We start from the raw sequence: 27,875 nt of genomic DNA, 5'->3' as shown, positions 1-27,875 counted from the left end.
TTGTCAGATCATGCACACTTTAATTCTATTTCACATCGGGTTACTTCATAGGGCACTTCGTGTGACATGTTGGAGTAGACAATAAGGTGCACCTTACAACATTTGGAACAATTTCGTAAAAAGAAAAAAAACTTGCGAGTTAAACAGACAAATCGGATCTTAGTTAGGTTAAAGGCATTACAGAAGCTCGGCCAATGAGCTGAGTCTTACAGCCGCTCAATCTTCAGCAGGTACTTCACCCACTCACTTTTCCAACATAGGCTATACATTATTTTTTGGACGCCTGAATGTTGCACAGTATATTTTTGGACTATTTAGTCCCAAAAGACTTGTTCCATAGCAATTTCAAGATACTATCACGAAGGAGATAAAGCACTCACTGGATATACAGATGTGATCGCCATTTATCAATACACATTAACCTGTATAGAGGAAGTGTGGTAATTTAATGCGATTCAGTGTGGACTGCGAATCTGCATACCAGTTTAAGGAAGATTACACAGGGGTTTGCATGGGACCGCTGGTGGCTGTAAAATGAAGGGCTTCCACTGTGTGCCGGTCGTGCTCCAGTGTGTTTTGCCTCTATGCTTGCTGCTCGGAGCCAGCATCACACCTGTGGCGACAGAGGATGTGAGTATGAAATGTGCTCCAAGGACAACGTTGAGCATCACCGACATGTGTGAATACTTTAGATGTTACACAACACTCTGCATGTTTAAGTTTGTAAAATTGTAGCCTGCATTTGTTGTCACAAATTGTCACAACCTATGGGCTGCCTTCTAGGGTAGTAGCCTATTTTTTTTTTACCGTACTGTATGATACAGAGTTTGAAACCGTTTTTTTCACCGCTTGATGTATTTTCACGAATATGTCCATTAATAATTATGTGTTTTAATGACAGTTGTGACAGTTGTGATGGAGTTGTGACAGTTGTGATGGAATTCAATCAGCCTCTGTTTTGTCGGTTGTGTCAGAGGGGGCGCTGTTATTTCTTGCTTTGGCAACCGGATTCTTATTGTGGGTTTCATAACAGAAATTTAAATCCACGAGGTGAAGTTAAGGATTTGACTTGGTGTAAACAGAAATTGTGTATTTTTTAGTCATCTCTTGAAATTCCCCCTTCTCATGATCTTCATCATCATCCTCTTTACAGTAAACCTAAAGCACAACCGGATGACAAGGAGAGCAGAATGGACTCTACTCACATTTGATTGAAACAATACACATGCATTATGTAAGCAACAGTGCAGTAGCCAGTAGGCCTGTTAACACAAGGTGGGGACAAACCGATAGCCATCTATACTAGAGCAGGCTCAAATATGAAGTAGCCTTTTTAACAACAAATGAATTGCATTTGAAATACATCCTTATTAATGCAATTTGCAGAGAGAGGGAAAGAGGGTGATGCAAAGAGAGACAAAGAAGGAGAAAAACAGAGAGAGAGAAAGAGAGAGACAGACAGAGAGAGAGAGAGAGAAAGAGAGAGAGAGAGAGACTGCAAGTTTGCTGTGAGAATCATGATGTCTGTTGTCTGTATTTGTTTAACAGGACTGTTATCAGGAGTAGACATCTGTAGGGCACAGGCTCAGTCTTGTCACTGTTGATCTCACGATAACGAGAGTGTGCTGTGTTCACACAGCATGCCCTGCTCTACTAGGAAGAGGGCCACTGGTGCAATTACACCTACTGTATTTAACTGATTTATGTAATTACTCCTTTATTTCACCAGGGAGTCACATACACTGACTTGCCTTGACAGTAGTGAAGACCATACATTACATAGAGAATAACACTTTTAGATATACTGTGCAAGTGCACATGGAGTATAGAGTCTACTAGAAATTATGAGAGTGAAACTTCCCAGCAGCAATGTAGGAAAAGGTTTTGCGGTCAGGTGAAACCAAGATAAAGGTTTTTGGCCAAATGTCAGAGCGCTATGTGTTTCAGTGCACTAACAAATGAAGCTTGGAAAGAAATTTAGGACACTGATCCCAAGGACAAGGTCAAATACACTTTGGGGTGGCTCAAGAACAAAAAGGTGAAATTACAACAATCCCGGTCAAGGTTCTGTGTCTATATTTGAAAATGGAGTCTAAAAGTGTTGTCAAACTAATTTGAACAACCTGGAGCAAATTGGAATGAGCCAACATCAATGAATCCGACACTGTAAACAAACCTGTTTCAAACATACTCCCAAGAGAAAGAAATCAACACCTTTTTGTGACCTTTACGAATTCAAAATGTAGACAAAGTGGGAAAAACACAAAACATAAAACAGATTCAGTTTCAAAGGTTGTTTCAAATGTGGAGGAGGATGTACTACAAAGAATATGACGCTTGTTAAATCACCTATTTTTCAGGAAATTCAGGAAATGTAGGAAAACTTCTGGAATGTGAAAAAGGAAATTATATTGAGTAGTAGACCAAGGAACTATGTGCCCCCGCAAAGGAAGTGAGACGGACAAAGACATATAAGGAACAGCAACATTTATCTGACATGTCATTGTCTGTTTTAAGGAGTCACACAAGCCAGTGACCATTTTAACATGATAGCCAAGTCAAATTGGGTCCTTAGCAAAACCCAACTTTGATCTGGTATGAGCATGTGGTCTTAATCAACTCGCCTCTGTCCCTCTTCCTTTTTCTGGCCCTGGCCCTAACCCTGGCCCTAACCCTGGCCCTAACCCTGGCCCTAACCCCGGCCCTGAACCAGTTTTTATAGCCTTCCTATTCAGGCCTTTGTCATGTTGTACTGTTATTTCAGAGTCCCCCCTATTCAGCTAAAGCCTGCTTCTCCCATCGTCGCCCCAGGGACACCCAGCTGTTGGTTTTCCGCGTGATTTCCTCGATGGAGAATGAAAGAGTACAGCCAAGCCCCCAGCCAGGAAGTGCCCCGATGGGGTACCATGGGATCCAGTCTCCCCCGTGGCTTGGACACCAGGACTCACAGAGAGGGGGGGGGGGGGGGGGGGCGGGAGGAGGAAGGAGACGGAGGAGGAGGAGGTGGTGGAGGACGAGGTCCACGCAGACGTGGGCCATCTCCCTTGTCACTCGGCTCATCCTCCATGAAGAGAGGACCTGGTCACTCTGACCAGTTCCTAGTAGAGAGGTGCCTTGAGCAAACTGGAGATTCTTGGATATTTTGATACGCCACTGGTGATCAGTGGCTTAGTATTCTGCCCTGCTGCGGTGATAGGTCCTATTATCACTATGAAGTGTGACAATCTTTCAGCGGGGGAGGCGTGCTGAAAATCAAGAGAAGAAATCTTGTTTAGAAACTAGGACAGTTGGAGTTTACTGCTTGTCTATGGTTCAGGGGAACCTACACGGAAGACCAGTAGGGATGTACTTGGTCTAGGGCAGGGGAGACCAGCTGTCTTATTCTCTAAAGCTGTGGGGGACACCAGCAGGATTGTCCCCGGTCCAGAGGTTGCAGGGACACTATCTTGTAAGCCCCTGGTCCAGAAGACACCATCAGCGGTGTCCCCGGTTTCTGCCAGGAGGACTGTGTCTTGCACGTGCCCAGACATGCTGGTCCCATGCTTGCACCAGAGATTGAGAGGTGTTTAAAAAAAATTCTGTTCATACACTCACATTGGACGGCTGGTTTCAAAACTAGACAATGTGTAAATGTAAACAAAACGTATAGTTCTGGAAGTGTATAGTATATATTATATAGTATTGAATATAGTAATGCCCAATGGCATATACTTTTTAATCAAATAACAGTGGGAGAGTAAGGCAATGATGAGACAAAGTGAGAGGGAAGAGGTAAGAAAGGATGTCTGGAATGTTGAGAACACGAGATGACACACTCAGGGTTCTAAAAGGCTTGAAATTTTTATTGTTCAAATGGCTCTGGAAGTGAACCATTGTTTGATTAAGTAACTGTATGTGAATCTATAAAAGAAAAATTGGGGGAGACGGATTACCATAAAGCAATAATCAGACAAGCATAATGGTTATGGATGGAACCTTTTTTCTGAAGGAGAAAGAAGAAATTCACTCTTTTGAAGTTTCCCCTCAGAACTAAGGTGGTGTTGGGGAGGAATTGTTTGAACGTAATAGGCCAGCAGTCACCTGCATACTAGATGCCCACATGTGAACTCTCACATATTGCATTTCTTCTTGTTTTGGAATGTGCTGAATTTATAGCTTTGAAGTTCTGCCATAGGTCTGAAAAGGTTCTGTTCTCTGGCATTCTCAGAGAAAATAAGATTCTAATCTTTTTGATCTTAAGAGGGCCACATACCCGCTTGTACCCACTTCGACTGTGTTCAAGAGTGTAATGTCTGTGGGTTGTGTTAGAAAGACGCGCAAAAAGGTTTCAGTAAACTCGAGGTGTTTGTAAATTCTGAAGATAAACTAAAAGCAAAAAGGAACTCAAGATCTTCTTCTACAGAGGGAACCTTCTCTCGGTTGACTGGGGAAAGGGAAGTAAACCCCACTTCATCCACTTGGCGATTGCTTCAACCTAGTGGTCCCAAGACCGCACACATCTTCTGGCTGAGTTGTCTCAGTTTTGGATTAGCTGTCAAGGCATCTCCCCTCAGTTTTCCACGATTTCAACTCCACCTGCTCAGCAATCATACCTTTTTCTCATCTTCAATCAGCTTCCCTTTCCTTCCTTTGACTCATCTTCCCAGTAGTACAAGAACCAGGCTCTCGCCCCCAGACCTTGTCAGATCGTCGTTTCAGCACCAGTGGTAGCGACACACTACCGACACAGAGTAGCTCCGCCCAGCCATAAACCAATTCCTGGGAACCCACCTGGCCCTGGGAGGTCTTCGAAATGCCCAAGTCATCATGGCAGAAGATGCAACCTACACTTGGGTCAACTTACCACCGTGCCACCCTCTTCATCTCCTGGCAGCAGGACTGTTTTTGTGCAAAACATGTCTTTATTTCTCTATCTTTTTGTTTGCCCTCAATCTTTTCATGTTCTACATTCTGTCATTCTCCTTTCTTTCATGACCCATGTGGTCACCCTGCACCCACTTATCGCCTCTTCCATCCTGCATGTGTGTGCAGGTCTGTATCTGAAGACGAATCAGTGGATCTACTGTTTGCTAGGTCATGAGACAGGAACCATCGTCTTAACATCATCGCCAGATGCTGTCAAGACAATAAGAACCGAATAAAGAACACTCCATCTCCCTCACACCCACACATTCAATTCAAATTTACATAACCACAGAAGTAATAATAATAGATGATAATAGACAACAACAACAAAATCTGAACTGTATACTCACTGTACGTGTTAAGGTTGAGAGTTTTGCCAGGTCATGTCAGTTTTGACAAGTACTTTTAATCTTGGGAGAGTGAAAATTACTTGGTTTGTAAAAGACAAAAAAACTATTGTCTCTACATTCTTCTACTTCAGATTTAATCTTAATCTTGCTGAAGCATCAGGTTCACGTCTCTTTTATGCCTCTTGGAGAAGTCAGAACCAACTTCCCTCTTCTTTTTTATGCGTCGTGTACCTGGACGGATGCTGTGTGTCTGGATGGGAATACAGATAAGGCCCTGTATGGAGGGGCCTGTCTCGTGTCTAACTCTTACCCTTGCCATCAGTGTTGCATGTCTTGCAAAACCCAAACAACCCCTGTGGACAGTGTGTCTATCTTCCTGCATCTCTCTGATTATTCTGTCTCTCCTGCACACAGACAAGCTCATTCATTAGGAACACGCAACAGTCAGTCAACAAAGGGAGATTCTGTAACTATGGGAAACAAGGCGAATCAGGCCAGAAGAACCTAAACTTCATATGAGATTGTCTGCATTCTTGTTGTGTCTGACCTACTTCAGGTTGGTAGGTACCTGAGATAAGAGGTCTTGGGATGACAAGGTAGACCGAACCAGAGGCAACACAGGACGGGGCTTTGGGAAGGGAGATGGGGTTTGCAGAAAAGATTGAGACACTGACAATTATTTTATCTTGACCTTGCACATGTATCGTGGTATATACCTGAGAAATAAGTATATAGTGGTATATAACGGATAAATAAGTTTGATACGGTAATGCAGTCGATTAGGATACAACATTGTGTTTAGCAACAAAAAAAAGTTTGGTCCGTTCTACGAACATGAAACAGACTACATCACATTACAACACTTGTGTCACCAGCTTTACTTCTTAAGTTTCTTATTTTTTCCTTCTTGTTTCTATCCTGTTTGTTGTAGTCCTGTACCTGTGCAGGCGTCTCCAGGTGTCACTGTGATGGAGTGAAAGGCAACAAAGTAAGTTTCAACATGTACTATTCATCCATCACATAGCTCATTAGCGCCTCTTCTTATACCCTTAGTCTTCCTTGTTGTACTTCACACGACCCAGTATAAACTGCAGCACAGCCAGCTAGTCTCCTTTCTGATACTAGTCTTGACTTGGGCAGCTCTCTGCTGGAAGTCTGAGGTACCACACTAAGAGGTACCACCAGGACAGAGCTGCTGGCTCAACCTTCATGCACCAGCCATGCGATATTATTATTATTTCATTTATTTTACTTTTGGTCATTATTGCTTTGACAAGAGTACAATCAACACATTTACAATACTTGAACATGTCAATACTTTGAAAACACACAAGTTTCTTCCTATTTCAGGACTCATTATATCAAGCGATATTATATACTTAAATATGCTTACAAACTATGTCCGTCAGTATGTGAATATACAAAATCATACACAAGTTAATTTCCACTTTTGTATAAAAATTAATTTAATAAAAATGTATAATGCTCTCATTTAATATATTTAAATTATATTTAAGAATCCTCTTTTCACACCTTGACATACTCTTATATTATATGACAGGAGTGTTTATTTTGTATATATATATTTTTTTTACAAGAGTAAGAACTGAAATCCGGCTTCTTCTCTGAAATTATAACTCAGAAATATAAAATTGACAAATGGACACAGTTCCCTCACTTATGTGGTACAACTGCAGTAGCAATAGCCAAGCATTATGTTGTTTAGACCCGGTGACAGGCAGGACCACCCAGGTGGGAAATACCTCGGATGTGTACAGGTATGTGATGATGTGTCTTGGCACTGGCTGCCAAAGAAAAATTGTTATCTGACTGTCACGCACCTGCAGTCTTGTTTATGAATAAAAAACAGATAGAGAACAAGATTGCAATAAGGACTCTAAAATACTGGTAAAATACATTACTATACTGAAATCAGTCACAATACCTTCTAATCCAGTGGTTCTTAACCCTGGTCCTCAGAGACCCCCTGTCCTGCATGTTTTAGATGTTTCCCTGCTCCAACACACCTGATTCAAATGCATGTTTGTTACCAGGCTTCTACAGAGCTAGATAACGACCCATTTATTTGAATCAGGTGTGTTGGAGCAGGGAAACATCTAAAACATGCAGGACAGGGGGTACATGAGGACAGGGTTAAGAACCACTGTTCTAATCTAAATGTGTCTCAACCCTTAAACGTCAATTTCTTAATCAGAAGTATTATCTGTTGATTATTGCCATTGAACTGTTCAAACTGAAAATTAAGTGAGTAAATATAAAAGCCAAGAAATGTGTGTTTAGTCGATTAAATTTTCTTATAGTGGGTCACTTTCTCAATGTTCCTCTCTGCAGGGTGAGAGGGGCTATTCTGGTTACGGTGGATTTCCCGGGGTTATGGGTTTCCCAGGAATTGAAGGCCCTCCAGGGCCTCTAGGTCCCAAAGTAAGCCTCCTCCAAGTACTTAAATATGACAGTACACTACTGTGCGTGTGTGTGTCTGGGTAAACAAGTAGAAGTCATTAACGTGTTTGATACTAGCTTTGTACGTTTTTATTCACAGGGAAACATCGGCTTTCCTGGGTTATCAGGATCCAAAGGTTCCCGGGTATGACTGTTTATGTTTATATACTGCAATTTACATAACAACAGTTTGTGTGTGCAGAATTCTCTTCTGCAGCCATTCCTAAACTAGGGGTGTGACTCCATGAAGGGGAACCTGAAATAAATATAGGGTCACAGGAGAAGCATTTGTATCTCAAAAACGAGCCAAGAAAAACAGCGAATTGAACTGTAATGTGACAGAATACTGCGGAAAACACACTAAAGAGAAGTTTTGGTCTCTAAATCAACCCCCTTACTAGACTGTAGTGTGGAAACTGATGCATTGCACATTAGTGAAATGACCAATATTAAAGCAAGTCAGTCTAACTATCTGACTTAATCACATCTATAAGACATGCTAAGAATGATTGTTTTTTCAACAGGGGCTGCCTGGAAAACCAGGATTTTCTGGACCCTTTGGACAGCCAGTAAGTATGTTTAAGTATGTGGCCTACACAAATTAGAAGCAAAAAGTTTGCCTTCCATTGTTGCAGTTGTAGTTTCAACTTCTTAATTTTTAATTATGGCTTTAGTGTACTGTTGTTTCTGAAAAATGGATATCTGTCACATCGATGTCAGGGTGTTCCAGGAAATGAAGGACCAATGGGCCCAACAGGAGTACCAGGATGCAACGGGACCAAGGTACAGTTTCAGTCTATTTAACATCTAGTTACATTGGATGTTAGATATATATTAGAAATAGAAAAGAATTAGAATAGAAATAGAAAATTTATTAGAAATATTTGCATGTGTTCTCCCTGCACACCCTTACACAACCCATTATCAACGTGCCATGTATTTGACAATGACCCTGTCTTTTTATTTCAGGGAGATATTGGCTATCCAGCACCTCCTGGTTTACCTGGGACTGTTGGATTACCTGTATGTAACTGTTGTCCCTCATTGTGAGCTGTTGCTAAGCAATCAATCAGTCTGAATTTATTTATATATATAGTACATTTCAAAACAACGCACGTTGAAAGTGCTGTACACACTCAGATCACCACACAATCACAGAGTAAGCAGACAACCATAGCTGTCATAGTCATCTCTCGTCATTGTAGCTTTGCATATAGAGTATCAACTAGCAGTCAGTGGGTGAGTCAGACTCTCTCCACAGGGCTGGTGCCTGGCACACTGTGCTATTTACGTGTCGGATCTCATACGTAGTTTACATCTGCATTCCTTATGTTTTCCTGCAGGGTGTTCCCGGTCTCCAGGGGCTAAAGGTAGCTGTATATATGGATGCACTGATAAATCATTCAATATTTGTAAGATGGAGGGCAGAGTGTTTGTGAGTGTTATTTTGTCGTCCTCACAGGGAGAGTCCCACTACTTCCCAGTACTCCTTGATGTGAAAGGGCAGCGTGGAGTGCCAGGGAGAAATGGTGGGAAGGTTAGAAGGACTTCCTGTCTGTAGCTATTTTCACTCACTTATGATATTACAGCATCAGTAGTTATCTTATATTTACAGCTTGATATGCTGTGATACTCACTCATTTTGTGCTTCTAGGGTCAACAGGGGTTTCCTGGCCTACCAGGCCTCCCTGGATCTGAAGGATTGAGTGGGATTCCGGTCAGTTGTCACTTTCGTTACGTGAAGGACTTTCATGGACTGCATTTTTTTCCCCAAATACCTTTCATTTTACAAAACTATTTCAATATTTTTACAAATCGCAGCCTGTTCTTTGAATTTTATTTTGCAGGGATTACCAGGGTTACCGGGGTTACAGGGAGAGAAGGTCAGTTTCTGAGTCATATGTGTTGTCCATGGTTACAGTTGTCCATGATGTCTATTTGTGTCTAACTGCTCTTTGTTCCTCATCAGGGCCAAGAAGGTCCTAGTCCTCCTTTTCGAGGACCAACAGGACAAAAGGTATACAGGTATTCCTTACTTTCATGTAGTACAGGTATTCCTCTCAGTCACATGGTATACAGGTAGCCTATACAGAAATCCCTCCCTTTCACATTCCAACACCATTGGAGTATGTGGTACAGAAAACCCCAAAAGATTAGGGTTTGGGGGGATGGGGGATATCTCACCTTTCAAACAGCCTGAATGATGCGGTTTACCAGCTAAAAAGAACAGAGAAAAAAAAGAAGAAATTTTACAATATTACAGCCTAAATAAAACCACAATAGACATTCTCAAACCACTGCCTGCTTTTCATTACGATAGTTGTTTAAGTGAATAGGCCAAGCATCAACATGTAGCCTGACATCAAATAGCTTCTGCCTATAGTCTATAATTTCAAATGATTACTCTTGGCTCTCATTTTACAATTGGCCACTTGGACCGTGTCTTGACAATAAATGAAGAACATTCAGAATCAGAATGGGATTTATTCGCCATGAAAGTTTGCACAGACAAGGAATTTGCTTTGGCAGGAAGGTGCATACAATAAACACCTTAAACTACCAGGATAACTGGATCTAATTAGACCGTTGAATGTTTATGATGGCCCTGTGTGTTTATACCTTTGACTGGAGATAACGCGATCAGTCAGCCGACTATAAAATGTTGATGTCAGGCTACTTATTTATAGACCAACTGCAGTCTAACCCGAAACGTGAAGGGCTAGACAACAAACTTTCTAATGAAACGTTTATCAACCGACTATCCAGACGGAAATGAATGACAAATTGACAATTGAAGAAGGCAATTTCATATTTTTTCGACCTTGCCATTTCTCCATGCAAGAAGCGCCATATTTTCTTTTTTTTCTTCTTTTTTTTCTCTTAAATTAATGGCAGATTGCAACCAACGTTAAGATGTGCATCACCGCCACCTACTGTTCGGGAGTGGGAACTATACACTATCTAAAACCAAACAAACATAGACACCACATAATAAGATGAACCCTTATGTCCTCACCCCCACCCCAGTCTCTTAAAGAAAGGAAAAAATTGCCTTTTTTGCAAGAAGCGCTTGAAAATCTGAGCTAGCGATCATTAGGTTTCAGGAACAACATCACTGTCTGAAGACTCGGGGGTCATGTGACTGGATATCCGCGCTATAAGTAGGGAGTAGTGTCATCCACTTCGATCGTTCTGATATTGAAAGGCATCGATTGCTCTACAGGATTTATGATTATGATTGGATACCCTTCTCGTGATGTATTACTTTAATAATCTATCAGTCCCACCACAATACTAGCTCAACATATATCAGCACATCCTAGCAGGGATAATGTACAATTTGTCTCACATGAGAAGCTGGCTGTGCTAAGTCTTGCTCTTCAGAGGATTTTTTTCAAACAAAACCACCAGTGTCTTTTTCTAAAGATGAATGTAGTAAGATTAATTGGTCAATGTATTTCATTTTGGAGCTTTTGGACAGGTAACTTTGTTTGCAGGAACCTACACCACAACAATCTCAAAAGACATATACGATAATAAGATAAATGAGATAATACCTAAGACTAGCAGCTCAACAACAGTCTTATGTTATAGCACAAACGTATATACCCACAAAATGAAAAATACCTGTAACCATACAAGTATCCCTACTCTCCCCTAAAATAGGTGGAGAAAAATATTCTCTTTAAGGGAAAATATTCCCTAAAAATTAAAGATTATGGTTTGCATTTTAATCTGTGTCATGTGAATTTTTTTAGTGCTTACTGTACTGGACATATGTTTTGTCAGGGCGACCAAGGCCCGCCAGGTAGACCCGGGCAGAAGGGCATCAAGTTGTATGCAGAAGGCCCCAAAGAGCTGAAGGTATAGCACATTATTAGGGTTAGTTTACTTTTATGTTTTGTTTCAAGACCTGTTGTCTCAAATATCATACCAATTGGTTGTTTTTTTTGCAGGGGGAGCCAGGTGATGTGGGGGATAAGGGGTGTCGAGGCCTGCCTGTGAGTACCACTGAGTTTCCTGACAATCCACTTTGACTTGAGAGACTAGGCCTTGTCCACTATTTCAAATTCCAATGATTTATTGTGTTTTTATTTGATGAAATTAATTTCAGTTTGTCTTTTTCCATTAAACGCTTCTGTTTCTCCTCAGGGTTTTCCAGGTCGCCATGGTTTTCAAGGAAATAAAGGCGACCAAGGAGTCCCAGGGTCATTGGTAAAACAAAGCTTACATGAATCGCTGTGTTGAACATCATATTTAATAAACATTAATCATGTTATGGACAATGTGATCCTGCATTGGTAGATGCTCACCGAAGTTCAGTTCACGCTGGTGGGTATAGTCACACAAACTAATTTGTTTGAAACTGGCACCTCTTTTAGGGTAAACCAGGAAAGGAAGGCATTCCAGGGGCATATGGATTTCTGGTAATAACGCAGTTAACTGTCATTCAGTCAAGCTAACATACTGTCAGCTGTCATCTAGTACAACATAAATCGTAAAACCTGTCTGTTTGTGTAATTTCTGTCTATCTAACATGTTTTTTTTACACTTAGGGTGAAAAAGGTGAAACGGGCTACCAGGGGCCTCCTGGGATTGAGGGTTCAAAGGTTTGTTTTACTGACCACATTCAACCAATCCAGAATTCCTTCACACAGCGAATTATCATTCGCTAGCTGTTTTCGGTGCTACACTGACTGTATGGTGACTGTGTGTTCAGGGGGCGAAAGGAGATGTCGGTTCTAATGGACCTCAGGGAGATGTGAGTAATAAACCATCAACATTCTTATAGTTTTATCATTTATCAGACCCATTATCCCCAGCCCAGCTTAGTCAGTGTTGACTAACATTTGAAGTCATTTTGATTCAGGTGGTCCGTGTGTTTGTGAAAATGAAAGGGCAAAAAGGTTTGCCTGGGCCCACTGGACGTCCTGGACGTCCTGGTGATCAAGGTAATAATAATTACATTACATTTACATTTATGCATTTACACTTTTATCCAAAGCGACTTCCAAGAGAGAGTTTTACAAAAGTGCATAGGTCACTGATCATGACAACGAGATAGCCCCAAACATTGTGGGTAGCCAAACATGAAGAATACATTGTGAAAACCAAATAAGTCATGTATCAGTGTAATTACTAATCCCTATGGGTCCTATGGTCTCCCAATATGGAATTGTGGGATCCATACCTTAAATCTGACAAAAGCACAGACAACTATTGAAATTTGATAATGGTAATACAAATGTGTTGCTCTGATTTGAATCACTACTGAGCCTCTCCATAAGTCATACTTACTTCATAATGCGTTAGACTTGTTACCAGTTCAGAAATGTTGGCCCTAACTTGTTTGGATGAACTAACAAAACTGTTGCATGTTTCCCAGGTGATTCATGAATTACATTTGCAATACTGTTTTTCTTACTGTTGTATTACAGGCGTGGTTGGTTTTCCTGGAGTGAAGGGTGCATCAGGTAAAATTGTGTTTGTCCTTCCTAGTGTCATAATAACTTATGCTTAAGTGATCGCAATGAACATTTAACATTTAGTCATTTAGCAGACGCTCTTATCCAGAGCGACTTACAGTAAGTACAGGGACATTCTCCCCGAGGCAAGTAGGGTGAAGTGCCTTTCCCAAGGACACAACATCATTTGGCACCGAACCAGCAAATGTCTGATTAATAGCCAGATTCCCTAACCGCTTAGCCATCTGACCCCCCTAACAGATGCATACACTCACAGATGTTCTCTCCTTCATGGTCTTTCTCCGTGTGTCACACTCCCATCTCCTGCTTTTTCTCTGTCCTAAGCTTTGTTGAGAGAGAGAGAGAGACAGAGAGAGAGAGAGAGAGAGAGAGAGAGAGAGAGAGAGAGACAGAGAGATATCTCACATAGACACATTGATTAATGCAGTGTTTTTTAGGGCAGTCCATACCTGGACGCCCAGGAAAACCTGGTGCTCCAGGATATCCTGGTCTGAAAGGGACAAGAGGAGAACCTGCCCCCAATGTCATCGGACCCCCTGGGGCCACCGGCCCTCCTGGAGACCAAGGTCCTCTTGGTGATCCTGGTGACCCTGGAATCCCAGGTAACCAGTTTTGTCCTGTAGTAGTAGTACACAGAAGAGAACCTGTAATTGGACTAAGCTTCATCCACAGATGCAGATAAAGGTGACCGTGGACCACCCGGTTCTAAAGGCCTCAAAGGTATCAGGGGAGTTCCTGGCAATACAGGAAACGTTGGTGAAGGAGGTAAGCACCCTGACTACTATCCCTGTGGTGTAATCCTATGTGTCCCTTTAATTTGGACACCATAATCAGCATGTTCTTATGTTACTAGGTGAGAAAGGAGATGTCTGTCGAAAATGTACAAAAAAAAATATGCAACCGGGGCCTCCTGGTCCTCCTGGAGAACCAGGCAAGCCAGGGGAGACAGGTAAGACATCTGGACACGACAGTGACCTAGCTCTAATGGATCCTCATGATTTTTTAGCCTTCAGCCCATAGTCTGTATGAGGCTCTGGGAGGTCAAATTGTCAACATGGTTAGGTTGTCATGGTGAGGAAAGATGTTGCCCGTTTTCTCTACTGTGGACGTTACTTAGCTTTATTTATGTGTCCAGGTCAGAATGGCCCTCTGGGGACGAAAGGGTACAGAGGCATGGACGGTCGCACTGGCCCCCCTGGTCCTGTGGTACGTTAACCGTGATTAATAGACCTGTATTTCCACGTTTAATTTGACTCATATTTAACTGATGTTGCCGTGGTGAAACACTTGGTCCTTTTCACACAGGGTCCCTTTGGAACCCCGGGTATGCCTGGATCGACTGGATCCAAGGGAGATCCAGGCTTCATGGTACCGAATGGGAATCCAGGTCAGATAGGCTCCCCTGGAAGTCCAGGGCTTCCTGGCCCAGATGGAAACGAAGGCACACCTGGATATCCAGGCGTCAAAGGCCTGCAAGGCCTGAAAGGAAACCCTGTAATCGCATTCCTCATTCTCTTCATGAGTACAAATATGAATGCCATATTCAGTCAACTCTTATCATATGACCATTACTTTACACATTGTGTGTTGTATGTGCAGCAGAAAGAGACTTGTGTGTTTTCTACAGGGACCTCCAGGAGCCAAGGGGGACCGGGGCCCCGCTGGGGAGGATGGCCCCCGTGGACGTACAGGGCAGATAGGGGTCCATGGACCTCCTGGATTGGGGTTACCTGGGGCCCCTGGAGAGAAGGGTTCCCTTGGAATACAAGGCCTGAGAGGGAGAATTGGAGACCCAGGTAAGTTTGAAGGCTCGACTCATCAAATCTGTGAATGTCACCCAGTTGTCTATTACATGACATACCCCCCCCCCCCCCATCTCTCAGGAGAGAGGGGCTCTCAAGGTGAAACCAAAACAACGCCAGGAGACCCAGGAAGGAAAGGAGAGAAAGGCCTGGCAGGCAATCCTGGACCTCTAGGTGAGTGCATCTTCTTTCTGTCGACGCTCTCGCAAAGATGAGAACACTATGTTGCATGGTAGGAGTAACACACTGCATTTACCTACGATCTGCGCTGTTATCATTTGCAATGTAGGCAATCCTGGTATCACTGGGTTTGTTGGCTTCCCTGGCCAGAAGGGGTTGAAAGGGGAGAGAGGACTGTCTGTGCAAGGCCCTCCTGGACCCACAGGCACTAAAGGTTAGCTAGCTCTTTTCTGTAAGCTATGCTCTAATGCAAACTCTCATTCCTGTTTATCTGATGCTTATCAGCCATGTTCATCCCTGTGGCAGGTGACAAGGGCCAGCCAGGCGCTCATGGCTTCCCTGGCTTTGGGATCATGGGACGGCCTGGCCCTTCAGGAGCCCCTGGGATGCCAGGCCCCAAGGTGTGTGTGTGCACATGTGTTTGTGTGTTTGTGTGTGTGCACTACACTACTATCAGGTTTTCGGTGTTTCCATTGGGTGCCATCATGTTATTTTTCAGGGTGATTTCCGCTCAGGCCTCCCAGGGCTTCCTGGTCGACAAGGCAGCTCAGGGGAGGATGGGGCTCTGGGGGCAACGGGAGATTCTGGCCTGCCTGGGCTGGGTGGGCCTCCAGGTATACCTGGAACAAATGGACAACAGGGGGACAGAGGTTCGTTTATCCACACAGGAATATATTCTAATCAAATTTTCCTTGGTACAATCAATGTCACAGAGGGCTTCACATACGCCCATAGAAATGCACCTAAACCAACCCTCAAGTAAGAGAAGGAACATTTCCCAGGAAAACTAAAAACAAAAAAAAATGAGAAAAAAAAAGTTTCTAAAGGTTGAAAAAAAGCTTGTGAGAAAATTATTTAGAAACAAAGATTTGCAGCAAATGTTTGCCCCAAAATGTTTTAAAACAAAAAGTTTGAAATGTTTTTTTCCCCAAACAAATCGAATAAATGATTTAGATCAAATGTAAAAAAAAAAAAAGGGTTAACCCTAACACTACGGAAACATAATTATAAGAATGGTTTTGTTGCTCTGCAGGCAATACGGGACTTGATGGGTTGCCAGGTTTGCCAGGTGAGGTTGGGGTGTGTAACCCAGGTGCCCCGGGATCAGAGGGACCTGTAGGCATTAGAGGAGTCATCGGCTTCACAGGTACAAACCACATGTACGGATAGACTCCCCCTTGGAGAGACACCTCCAGTACAATATTCTTTACACTTGAGTTTTGGCACACTGTGTTGTAGCTATATAAACAAACCCCTCTTGGTCTGAAGAAGGGGGATACTGAACTGTGTATTCATGTCAACATTTGAATTTATTTATTTATTCACCACTCTATGGTAACACTACAGTGTGCAGAGCATTAATGGTCCAAGTCATGGTCCAAAATCAGTGTAAAGTGAAGTTGAGAACACAATCAATCATCAGCTATCTGTTGGCCCCCTGCCTATCTGTCCCACCAACAGGACACAGGGGCTTAAAGGGGGTGCAGGGGGATCAAGGCCTGCCCGGAGAGGGGATGCCTGGGCCTTTGGGCACGTTTGGACCACCCGGTTTTGATGGTCCTCCAGGCCCTGGAGGGGCTGCCGGCCTAAAGGGCTTCAGAGGAACAGATGGCGCACCAGGGGTTACAGGTCAGACAACAGACGTTCATCCATTCAAGATACAGTATAACTCAACTGGTGTTGCTTCGTGATGCTAGTTATTCATCCTTTTGGATTTGAATATGAGTCACCGTTATGAAAAAGTATGTGTGTGTCTTCTGGCAGGTCCTGTGGGAGATGTGGGGACGCCGGGGGTCTGTGGTACTCCAGGAACAGATGGAGAACCTGGGCTTGTTGGAAGACCTGGCCCGAAAGGTAACTCTTAACCTGAACCAAGAGGTTGCATGTGGTGTTGCCTGGTTGTCAACACCACATGTCAACACCAGACACCCACCACACTGTTATACTGTATATGGACTGGCATTGAGGTGTTTAATGACACTACAGTGAATTGGATTTTGGATTTTGTTTGTTGGGTTCATTTGACTGTTGTTGTTCTATTGTGGAAGTGTACTCCATTGTGAATGATGAATATTATTGAATGAGGTGGCTTTTATTTGTTTATGTTCCTGCATTAGCACATACCATGAAGCCAAGCCAAACCATTATAACACACACACACACACACACACACACACACACACACACACGCACGGAGGTTGGTTGTGATGCTAGTTCTTCCTTTCCCACCAGGGCTGATGGGGGTGGACGGAGCCCGAGGGCTCGCTGGACCATGGGGCTTGGTGGGAGATGTGGGGATGAAGGGTCTTAAAGGTCTCTCAACTAATATCGAAATATACGGAGATCCCGGAGACGCAGGGCCTCCGGGTAAGCATCTCATCATTCCAACCCAATTTTACGGTGTGACGGAAATTACAAACTAGATAAAATCCTATTTATATGACGAATTTCACACGTGCTGTGGCTTCATCGCAATTGACTCGATGACTTGACGATTAAAGACCACAAAGCAGGACAGATGGTTTGTATAAAGGTTTAACAGGTTTTCTAAGCCCTTGCGATGTTTTTAGGATCCCCAGCACAAAATGGGCCGAAAGGGGACCCAGGACTCGCAGGACCAAGAGGAGAAAGCGGGAGGAACGGGAACCCAGGGAGCAGTGGGCCTCCAGGTTCGCATCAACACACAACCTCACATCATCTACATTTACATTTAGTCGACGCTCTTATCCAGAGTGACTTACAGTAAGTACAGGGACATTCCCCCCGAGGCAAGTAGGGTGAAGTGCCTTGCCCAAGGACACAACGTCATTTGGTTGGCATAGCCGGGAATCGAACTAGCAACCTTCTGATTACTAGCCCGATTCCCTAACCACTCAGCCATCTGAGTCCCGGGGTGTCGAATCCCGGTCCTCAGGGGCCGCCGTCCTGTATGTTTTAGGTGTTTCCCACCTGATTCAAATGAAGGGGTTGTTATCAAGCTCTGAAGCCTGATAACGACCATTCATTGGAATCAGGTGTGTTGGAGCAGGGAAACATCTCGGACAGCATCCCCTGAGGACCATGATTCGACACCCTTGATCTATCCAGTCATTCACCTTCAGTCCTCCACATCCTACATCATCTGTATAAGTTGCAGCTGTATCCTCAATTATCCTCAACTGTATCCTCAACTTTCAACTTTATTTATCCTTAAAAAGGAAATGAGTGTGCAGCAGGGGTCAGAAACACAGACACAGAACAGCACCGCCAAATGCCAACAACATTACACAACACAGGACACACAATGGAGACACACCTTCCCCCAAACCCAATGACAGGGTCCAATTGGGACAGTAGCCTACAACAGGAATCCATCAAAATGGCCATTGACAGGAAAATAAAATAACTAGTCTCTCCTCCTGTTATGTGTCGACCGTGCATCATGTGGTCCTCCTGCCTCACATCCTGTTTAGGTCCCCCTGGAGATCCTGGCAGAGATGGACAAAAAGGGCTTCCTGGTTTACATGGAATTCTTGGTGCTCAAGGAGACATGGGGTTGCCAGGTAACCATCTAATCTAGGGATGCACGATATATCGGCGGCCGTATCGGTATCGGCCACAATTTCCATATCGGTGCATCCCTAATCTAATCGAAATCAACATAATGGACATGCTTCATTATATAACATTATTCATAATATAATATGTATTGTACTGTAGCATCAGTTGTGCTACCATGTTAGCGTTAATGTTATCTCCGCTGGTTACGTGCTGATGTGTTTGTTACGTTGGTTTCGGCCTGACCAGGTGTGAAGGCTGAGAAAGGTGCCACAGGTGTCCGTGGAGAAGGCGGCTCATCTGGGACACCAGGAATGAATGGACCTAAAGGGGCTAAAGGAGAGGCCGGCATCCTTGAACCAGGCACCCAGGGGAGACCTGGGGAGAAGGTATAGAAGTACAGGCCACAAACATGTTGGTAGCATATGTACTTGAGGACTGACACAATATTATACATGTACTGTATGTTGGGGAGTTAGATCATATTTTAAATACAGTTGGAAGATTAAACACAGCATGTTGTTTTTATCAAACATGGCAGCACTGCCAATCTGTGGAAATCATTAGTTAGAAGCCAGCCTGAACTTCCATAAGGAATGTTATCTAGATCAAGAAGGGAATGAATTGATAATCAACAAAATTTGTTTTTTTATGAAAATATACATTAAAAAATTATCTTTGGATACTCATCAATTAAGTTATTTGACTGGACCAAAATCATCAGCACGTACCATACAGTAATGCATCTTCTCTGTGTCCTAGGGCGAGCCAGGGTTGCCGGGAGTGATGGGAGAGAATGGGGAGAAGGGTGATACTGGAAGGTTTGGGTCTCCAGGACCGTTAGGCTCCACAGGGCCCAAAGGAAGAGAGGGATTCCCAGGATCTCGAGGTCTATTTCTTTTTTTGTATCATATGTATATGTTATACCAGTCAAATGCACAGTATGCTATTCAATCCTAGCTTGCATTACAAGTACTAAGTCGTTTCTGTCTGTATGCCACATTTCACATCACTTTAGGAATACTTAGCATTATCATGTGGTGCTGAAATGACAAAGGATACTATTCTCTCCCTGTCTGTCTCTCTCCCGGTCTGTCTCTCTCTCTCTCTCCCTCTCTCTCTCTCTCTCTCTCTCTCTCTCTCTCTCTCTCTCTCTCTCTCTCGTGACCCTACTAGGCAGCCCAGGGCCCTCTGGGGAGAAAGGTTTTGATGGACTTCCTGGTTCTCGTGGTTGCCGTGGCCAGGATAGCCTGCCAGGTAGATCACATACGAAACTACCAAAGTTTCTGCTGCATAACAATATTGCGCCGTTGCGAATGAGTTTCTGGTGTTCAGATCTCTGACCACCAGCCACCATCACTCTCCATAGGGAACCAAGGGCTTGCAGGTGACCCGGGTGCAGCCGGGCCCAGAGGGAGCCAGGGCAGGGATGGCATCCCTGGACCTGCAGGAGAGAAGGGGGACATGGGGGGTAAGAGAACTCTCTGATCATTCACGGTGCAAATCCAACAGGCATGGACCCAAACTTCTAGTTCTACGATATGTATGATCCTAAACATAACATGAATTTGCATCATCTTCAGCATGCTTGTTTGCTGTTTTGACAATCCACAGTACAGAGGCAGCAGGCATGCATTCGTGAAATACGCCATATACAGTATATTTATACAATATATCAAATACAGTAGTGGTAAATGAAATACTGAATGAATGCGCATCACCAGCCTGCCTGCTTACTTTTTGATCATCTATTTTCTCTTCAGCCCCCGATAATGGGCCAAGAGGAGCAGCTGGAGAGAGAGGCCAGCCTGGTGAGTGGGATCCCACACACTAAACACAGAACATCTGATTTGCTCTTCATTTGCACCATTACATTTCCCGCCTAAAGCTATTAAAACTGCCATCACTAATCCAAATGGAAATTATATCTAATTAAAATCCTTCACAGGACTGAAGGGGGACACCGGCTTCCCTGGACCCTATGGTCCCCTTGGTCCCCCCGGGCCTTTAGGGGATATGGGCCCCCCAGGCCTGCGTGGTCCCCCAGGACTCCCTGGTAGTCCTGGTCAGAATGGAGTCTGCTTTGAGGGGACAAAAGGGGAACGTGGCCCAAACGGTGGCCTTGGAGTCCCAGGTACTGTAAATCCAGTTACTTATGGGGACACACACAAACACATGAACATACACACACACACACACACAAATAAGCCCCTCATATATTTTTCCACTTACGCAATTAGTACGTGGAGAATTATGCAATTAGTCCACCCACATGGTTGAGCCGATCTCACCGACTTCGGGATTTATTGTGTGAGCAAGATACCAAATTATTTTGCAAGCAATGGACTATATAGTTATTCTCTACACCGGATAGATGGACTATATAGTTACTCTATACACCAAAGCGATGGTCTATATAGTTACTCTCTACACCAGAGCGATGGTCTATATAGTTACTCTCTACACCAGAGCGATGGTCTATATAGTTACTCTCTACACCAGAGCGATAGCTGATACCACACCACTTTTAGGTTTTCTTGTTTTCACTCTTTGTCTTTTGTGTAGCTGTGGATCCTTCTGACCCCGTCTCTCCCTGTGTGTAGGAATGCAGGGCCCTCAGGGGCCCCCGGGTCCGCCGGGGCCAGGGTTCAATGGCGATAAGGGGAACAAAGGTGCCATGGGCCTTCTGGGAACGCCTGGGTACAGGGGAGATAGTGGAGAGCAAGGCAGTCCGGTGAGTTCTACTAGGGGTCAGGTGGCTGAGTGGTTAGGGAATTGGGCTATCAATCAGAAGGTTGCCGGATCGATTCCCGGCTGTGACAAATGACGTTGTGTCCTTGGGCAAGGCACTTCACCCTACTTGCCTTGGGGAGAATGTCCCTGTACTTACTGTAAGTCGCTCTGGATAAGAGCGTCTGCTAAATGTAAATGTACTACTAAACCGTCCTACAGCTCTCTCTTATACATGCAGACTAAAGGACAAAATGTATACATATGGTGATAAGTTGCCACAGGGAAGAGAACCCCAGCCACCTTTTGCAGTGCCACTAAACACCATGTTTCCTGATAGGGTGTCGATGGAAAGCCTGGTTTTTCTGGGGACAAGGGTGCAATGGGTGTTCTTGGACCAAGGGGGCCCAATGGTAATTCACAATATGTAGCACCATCCAAATGTGTGTTCTATATGCATCCAAGTTCGCCATTATCCTTTCAGATCTCTTAAAATAAAAATTTAAAAAAGGATTAAAAGATTATACGCAGAAAACTAGACATTCACTGACTCTGAACACATTTTATACTATTTTATATATTAAAATGATACTAAATAATGGCCACATGTCAGATATGTCCTGAGTAATTACTTTTATAATGAATTTGGTAAAGAGTTGCTGGTTTCCTGTCATCAGGTCAGAAAGGAGACGCAGGTCCTCCTGGGGGAGCAGGTGTTCCTGGAGAGAAAGGATCATCTGGACCACCAGGTGCTGGACCAACATTTTCACATCAACGTATTTTCAAACCGTCATGAGCAACCACTTACAACCCAAGATTTCCCCCCAACTGAACAGGGGATGTTTGTTTCTGTTATATGCTGCTGTTCCGCAGGACCAAAGGGCCATCCTGTGATTGTTGTTGTGGAGGTGATCCCTGGAGATCCGGGTCTGCCAGGGCTTCCAGGACCCAGGGGGGAAACCGGAGTTCCTGGAGCTCCAGGGAGACAAGGATCAGAGGGTACGAAGAGCAGTTAACCTTCATCAGCATGATTTCATTAAGATGGGTGCTTTAATATAAATGCATTTTCCCTCTCCCCCATAGGACTCCAAGGCCCTAAAGGGGCCTTTGGTTTGAGTGGGCCAAGCGGGTATGCCGGTTTCCAGGGAGATAAGGGAGACAGAGGGATTCCTGGACCACAAGGTGGCTAAACGATGCCTCTATTTTAATCTTTACTCGACAACAACTTTGTTGTGGATGAAGACAGATGCATTCTAACCGACAAAAGCTTTAAACGACTTTGTCTTTATCAGGTATACAAGGTGAGCCAGGGCCTTCGGGAGCAAAGGGCCCCAGAGGGACCCCGGGTCCCTACTACCCTGCCCCCAGAGAGGACGGGTTCCTGTTCAGCAGACACAGCCAGGGCAAGACCGTTCCCCAGTGCCCAGGAGGGAGCAGCCTTATCTACTCCGGATACTCTCTCCTCTTCATTAACGGCAACAACAGAGGACACGGTCAAGACCTCGGTACGGTCTCTCTTTCTCTAACACACAACATCATCGTTATGTGGTACGGTCTCTCTTTCTCTAACACACAACATCATTGCTATATGGTATGGTCTCTCTTTCTCTAACACACAACATCATTGCTATATGGTATGGTCTCTCTTTCTCTAACACGCGCACATAACATCATCGCTATATGGTATAGTCTCTCTTTCTCTAACACACAACATCATTGCTATATGGTATGGTCTCACTTTCTCTAACATGCGCACATAACATCATTGCTATATGGTACGGTCTCTCTTTCTCTAACACACAACATCATCATTATATGGTACGGTCTCTCTTTCTCTAACACATGCACACATAACATCATAGTTATACAAGTTATATACACGACAAATCAGTATAACCATAATGGCGTCCTCGTTGTGCTGCTCATCCTCTGTAGGTACCCTGGGCAGCTGCTTACCTCGCTTCTCCACCATGCCCTTCCTCTTCTGCAACACCGACAGCACGTGTCGCTACGCCTCGCGCAACGATTACTCCTATTGGCTGTCCACAGCTGAGGCTATGCCCAGCGACATGGCTCTGATATCCGGAGACTCTCTAGAGAAATATGTCAGCAGGTGAACTTAACCCTGGTCAACAGTTTAACTGCTATTTCACAGATGTTAGAGATACCCATAATGTAGATATAAATGAAAAATGTTATGAGGATACAGAAATCCTCAATGCAAATAGATAATAATATCATTTGTGTTGATTTTATTGATATATATAATATATATATATATTTTTTTTTTTTTATAACTATTTTTTGAATAAGCCTAATGGCGGAAGTGTCTAGTTTAGAATAATTCTGGAATTATTTCCATGGGAAAGGCTTAATAAATAGCAGACTTCTGAATTCATTTGAAATCTAAAACCTCCGTAGTAGGCCTATATCGCAAACACGTTCCAAGGGGCATTCAAGGCATGTACAACCATTTAGTGGGTGTTGCATCAATATTTTTGTGGTCATAAATTGTTGTTAGGGATGCACAATATATCTGCGGCCACATCGGCATCGGACTAAAATTTTCATATCGTTTCATCCCTAATTGTTGTGTTTCCTGTCCTGCCTTAGGTGTGCTGTGTGTGAGACCAAAGCAAACGTGATTGCTGTCCACAGTCAGACCGTACAGGTCCCCTCTTGTCCGCCAAGTTGGCTCCCCTTGTGGACTGGCTACTCATTTGTCATGGTAAGGATGAAGACAAATATCGATAAACGCTACCAAGACACCACGCATTCTGAAATGTGGAAACATATGTGTGTGTGTTTGTCAGGTGGCTGAGCGGTTAGGGAATCGGGCTAGTAATCCGAAGGTTGCTGGTTCGATTCCTGGCTGTGCAAAATGACGTTGTGTCCTTGGGCAAGGCACTTCACCCTACTTGCCTCGGGGGGAATGTCCTTTTACTTACTGTAAGTCGCTCTGGATAAGAGCGTCTGCTAAATGACTAAATGACTGAATGTAAATGTTTGCATGTATGTGCAGCAAACAGGAGCAGGAGCAGAGGGCTCAGGGCAGCCTATGGCCTCCCCCGGCTCCTGCCTGGAGGAGTTCCGGAAGATTCCCTTCATCGAGTGCCACGGACGAGGGACTTGCAACTATTACACTGACTCCTACAGCTACTGGCTGGCTTCCCTGGACCCTAACAACATGTTCAGGTAAACATCATATGGCATCCCTATGCATCTTTGATTCCTTTTACTGAAGTGTAACTGCACTATGTTGACCACTCATGCTGCTCATTCTTATTCTTATATATATTTTATTTTATATTTAAATTGTTTTATTCTTAGATTGTTTAGTTCTTAGGAATAGTTAAACTTCTGTACCTTTTACTTAATTTGAGATTCGTATATGTTTAGTGTTTGCACCTCCCTGCCACAGTAAATTCCGTGTTTGTATAACATACATGGCGAATAAACCGAATTCTGATTCTGAACGCGAGTGTGTTCTCCACCCTTCCACCGTACAGTAAACCTACGCCTCAGACAGTGAAGGGGGATTGCCCAGGAAGCATTGTCAGCCGCTGTCAGGTCTGTATGAAGCAGTAGCAGCCTTAGTAGGCAGCCTGGAGACTGGAAATGCATTGCTGCCTTTGAGCCACAAAGGGTCAGCATAGAAGTCAATCAGTTTATGACCTCCCTTGCATTCGGAATGTTTCTGACTTGACCTGTCGACCAATAATTTTCAGTACGATTGTCCGTTTGTTTATTTTAATATGTAAAGGGTTTGGACTACTCATGATAGCTTAGGAAGTAGTCTAGCCTTTTGATACGTTTGAATGAAAATTAACTGCCTGTCAAATTGCCTGACTGCTTGACTAATGTGGGTGCTTCGTAATTCCTGTGGTGCTATGAGTTCGATACAGGTCACCTATGGATGCTTGATAGCAGAAGCAATACAGAAGTGAAAATACAAAGTTTTTTTGCATATTTTTTGTTGTTTGTTTGTTTTTTTTCCCCTCAAATGTGCTTCAAGAATTGCCTCAACTCTTCAGGAAGGACTTCCAATGTGTGTTGTTACACTGATGCAGGATTTGTTACCACTGAGTCACAAGAGGCACTAACGTGCTTGATAATGCCCCATGCACAAAGGGCTATACAGAAATGTTTTGGAATTTTGTTGTCAGTTTTCTGTGAATAACTTGACTGGCCCAAACAGATCTCTTGGCTCAACACCATCAAACACCGTTCGGATGGATTCTAACACCATCTGCAAGTCAGCTGCAGTCACCTGTGCTCAGCCTTAGATTTAGTTGCTGAACGGAAGAGGGTTAGGGTTAATCCTGCATTAATGTTTCGACGTCTGTTTTGAAAAGAGGAGTGGAGGCAGTTATAGAAGCAAAGTGGTTACCAACTCTGTATTAATGCCTATGATTTTGAAATGCGAGATTTGTCAAGGAGGTGTCCACATAGTTCTTTTGGCCATAGGCTATAACTCAGCTCATTCCGTCTGTCTACATAGACTGCACTGCCCTGATTTGGTTTTGATATTGCATCATCTGGACTTTCCAGATCAACCAATAGTGTTGCAGTGTTATAGGGTAATATTACAATGTGAATATAATCACTATTGAACCTCTGGCCAAAAGACTACAGGTGGGCAGTACCAGAACTAATGATCCATGGATTATATGTCCTCACCCAAAATTTAACATGTTGGTGGTAGTAATGTTGTAATATACTTTGAATTTAAAGGTTTTTATTGCTGAGGTTGGTTTAACAGAGTTTGTAAGAGAAAGCCTCACACAGTGAAACTGTATTTGTGTTGGATTTACTTTAATTTCTTAACACTGTAAAATGTTATACTTTTGTGTGTATTTTAAAATATGTTTCTTTGACAGGAAAGGTTTAATAACGTTATTAAGAATTTCCTACCAAACATGTAAAACATTGTCTAGCATTTGCATTGCCTTTAGTATCCAAAGTATCCAAACCCCTTAACCTTTTACTGTTTTTGTTGTTCCACACACAAGGCTCCATAGTAACAAATAAAAAACATATTTTATAAATTTCCCAAAAATAAAATCTCATTTTAAAAAGTATTCAGATCTTTTATTGCGTACTTTGTAGAGACGGTTTGGCAGCAGTAATATCTGAGTGTTCCAGGGACTGTATGCACCAGCTTTGTATGGCTGGATTTAGGCAATTTCCTTCATGCAGATCCTTTCAAGCATTTCTGTCTTAAAAGACTTGTCCTGAATCCACTGGGCTGGTATCTAATGAGCTTCATGTCACAGTCATGCTAATTAATGCATGCAGGATTAATCTCAGAAGATTCTGGAACAGAATTTTCTTCAAGTATCTGTATACGTTTGGCTTGGTTCACCATTCTTTCAATCATGACCTGTCTCTCAGTCCCTGTCACTATGAAGCTTCCCATAGCCTGATGTTGCCACCACCATGTTTCGCTGTGGAGACGGGGTTAACCTGATGTTGCCACCACCATGTTTCGCTGTGGAGACGGGGTTAACCTGATGTTGCCACCACCATGTTTCGCTGTGGGGATGGGGTTAACCTGATTATAAGCAGTACCGAGTGTCGAGCAAAACGTTCAAGTCAGACACTTCCATGTTTGTCTCATCAGACCAGATCATCGTTTTCCTCATGGTTTCAGCTGTGTAAGAGTTGTGTAAGAGTGTAAGAGTAAGAGTGTGTAAGAGTGTAAGAGTGTCTCTTATAAACTCCAGTAGGGCTATCGTATGCCCTTGCCTTCCCTCCTACTTGCAGGCTCTCCCATCTCTGCAGAGGATAAACTCCTTTAGAGTGGCTATTGGGTGCTGACCAATACTGTTCTTGCCTAGTTAATTTGGCTAGATGTCAATCTATAGGAAGTGTATTGTTGGTTCCAAACTTCTCACAAATATGAACCTTTGGAATTTTCAGAATGTAATTTTCTATCACCCTTTTTTTAGTAGTGTCCTACTTTAGCAAAAGGTTTTGATACTTTTGTAACTAAAATATTGATATTTAAAAAATATATACATTTGTAAAACCGTGTTTACAGTTCGTTATTATTTGAATATAGATCTACATAACTACTCTTTCGTTTGAATTATAAGTAAAATGGAACTAAAGGTGATCTGTATTGAATTTATTTTCTATGGTCACTTGTCTACTTAACATATCTTGAGTTGCTGATAACAGTGGATTATTTTATATGGTTTTTATGATTAACATAATAATTAAGGAGGAACTAGACTGAGCATCAGTAGTTTATGGAAATCCCTCACATGCCTGATAGTTTGGTTGCCACAAGGTAGCAGTCAAGAGCTTAAGTATTGTCTGCAGTTAAGATCTCACTGCAAAGAAGCACATCAGTACAGCACAGATATACAGCTTCTGGTGTTATGTTGGTAAATTAAACAAAATGTCTGTTGAATACCAGG

General features: G+C 43.2%; 1 protein-coding gene across 1 annotated transcript; it reads left to right on the top strand.

The window, feature by feature from the left end:
• Positions 1-6,207: 6,207 nt before the first annotated feature.
• Positions 6,208-26,531, top strand: col4a3 (collagen, type IV, alpha 3). The gene is made up of 51 exons (XM_067247007.1): positions 6,208-6,243; positions 7,608-7,697; positions 7,816-7,860; positions 8,240-8,284; positions 8,436-8,498; positions 8,685-8,738; positions 9,059-9,085; positions 9,178-9,252; positions 9,370-9,432; positions 9,563-9,598; positions 9,685-9,732; positions 11,505-11,579; positions 11,672-11,716; positions 11,868-11,930; positions 12,098-12,142; positions 12,272-12,325; positions 12,436-12,477; positions 12,586-12,667; positions 13,154-13,189; positions 13,639-13,803; positions 13,874-13,966; positions 14,055-14,150; positions 14,337-14,407; positions 14,507-14,695; positions 14,829-14,997; positions 15,085-15,177; positions 15,293-15,397; positions 15,490-15,584; positions 15,683-15,833; positions 16,217-16,330; positions 16,645-16,812; positions 16,948-17,037; positions 17,416-17,550; positions 17,754-17,852; positions 18,636-18,725; positions 18,970-19,109; positions 19,483-19,609; positions 19,897-19,977; positions 20,090-20,191; positions 20,484-20,531; positions 20,669-20,854; positions 21,324-21,454; positions 21,791-21,863; positions 22,128-22,199; positions 22,324-22,449; positions 22,534-22,632; positions 22,743-22,955; positions 23,386-23,563; positions 24,064-24,178; positions 24,473-24,645; positions 24,960-26,531. Exons 2-51 carry the CDS (start codon positions 7,650-7,652, stop codon positions 25,036-25,038), a joined length of 4,812 nt encoding a protein of 1,603 aa, XP_067103108.1. The 5' UTR covers positions 6,208-6,243; positions 7,608-7,649; the 3' UTR covers positions 25,039-26,531.
• The last annotated feature ends 1,344 nt before the right edge of the window (positions 26,532-27,875 follow it).

Source organism: Osmerus mordax, chromosome 11 (genome assembly GCF_038355195.1).
Source record: "Osmerus mordax isolate fOsmMor3 chromosome 11, fOsmMor3.pri, whole genome shotgun sequence".
NCBI lineage: Eukaryota > Metazoa > Chordata > Actinopteri > Osmeriformes > Osmeridae > Osmerus > Osmerus mordax.
This window is presented reverse-complemented; position numbering and strand designations above follow the sequence as displayed.

Bases quoted from the DNA above. Each gene is read 5' to 3' on its own strand.
- col4a3 (XM_067247007.1), top strand. From the start codon at position 7,650: ATGGGTTTCCCAGGAATTGAAGGCCCTCCAGGGCCTCTAGGTCCCAAA. The intron at 7,698-7,815 runs GTAAGCCTCCTC...TTTTATTCACAG, and splicing joins CAGGGCCTCTAGGTCCCAAA to GGAAACATCGGCTTTCCTGG. The intron at 13,190-13,638 runs GTAAAATTGTGT...AGTGTTTTTTAG, and splicing joins TGGAGTGAAGGGTGCATCAG to GGCAGTCCATACCTGGACGC.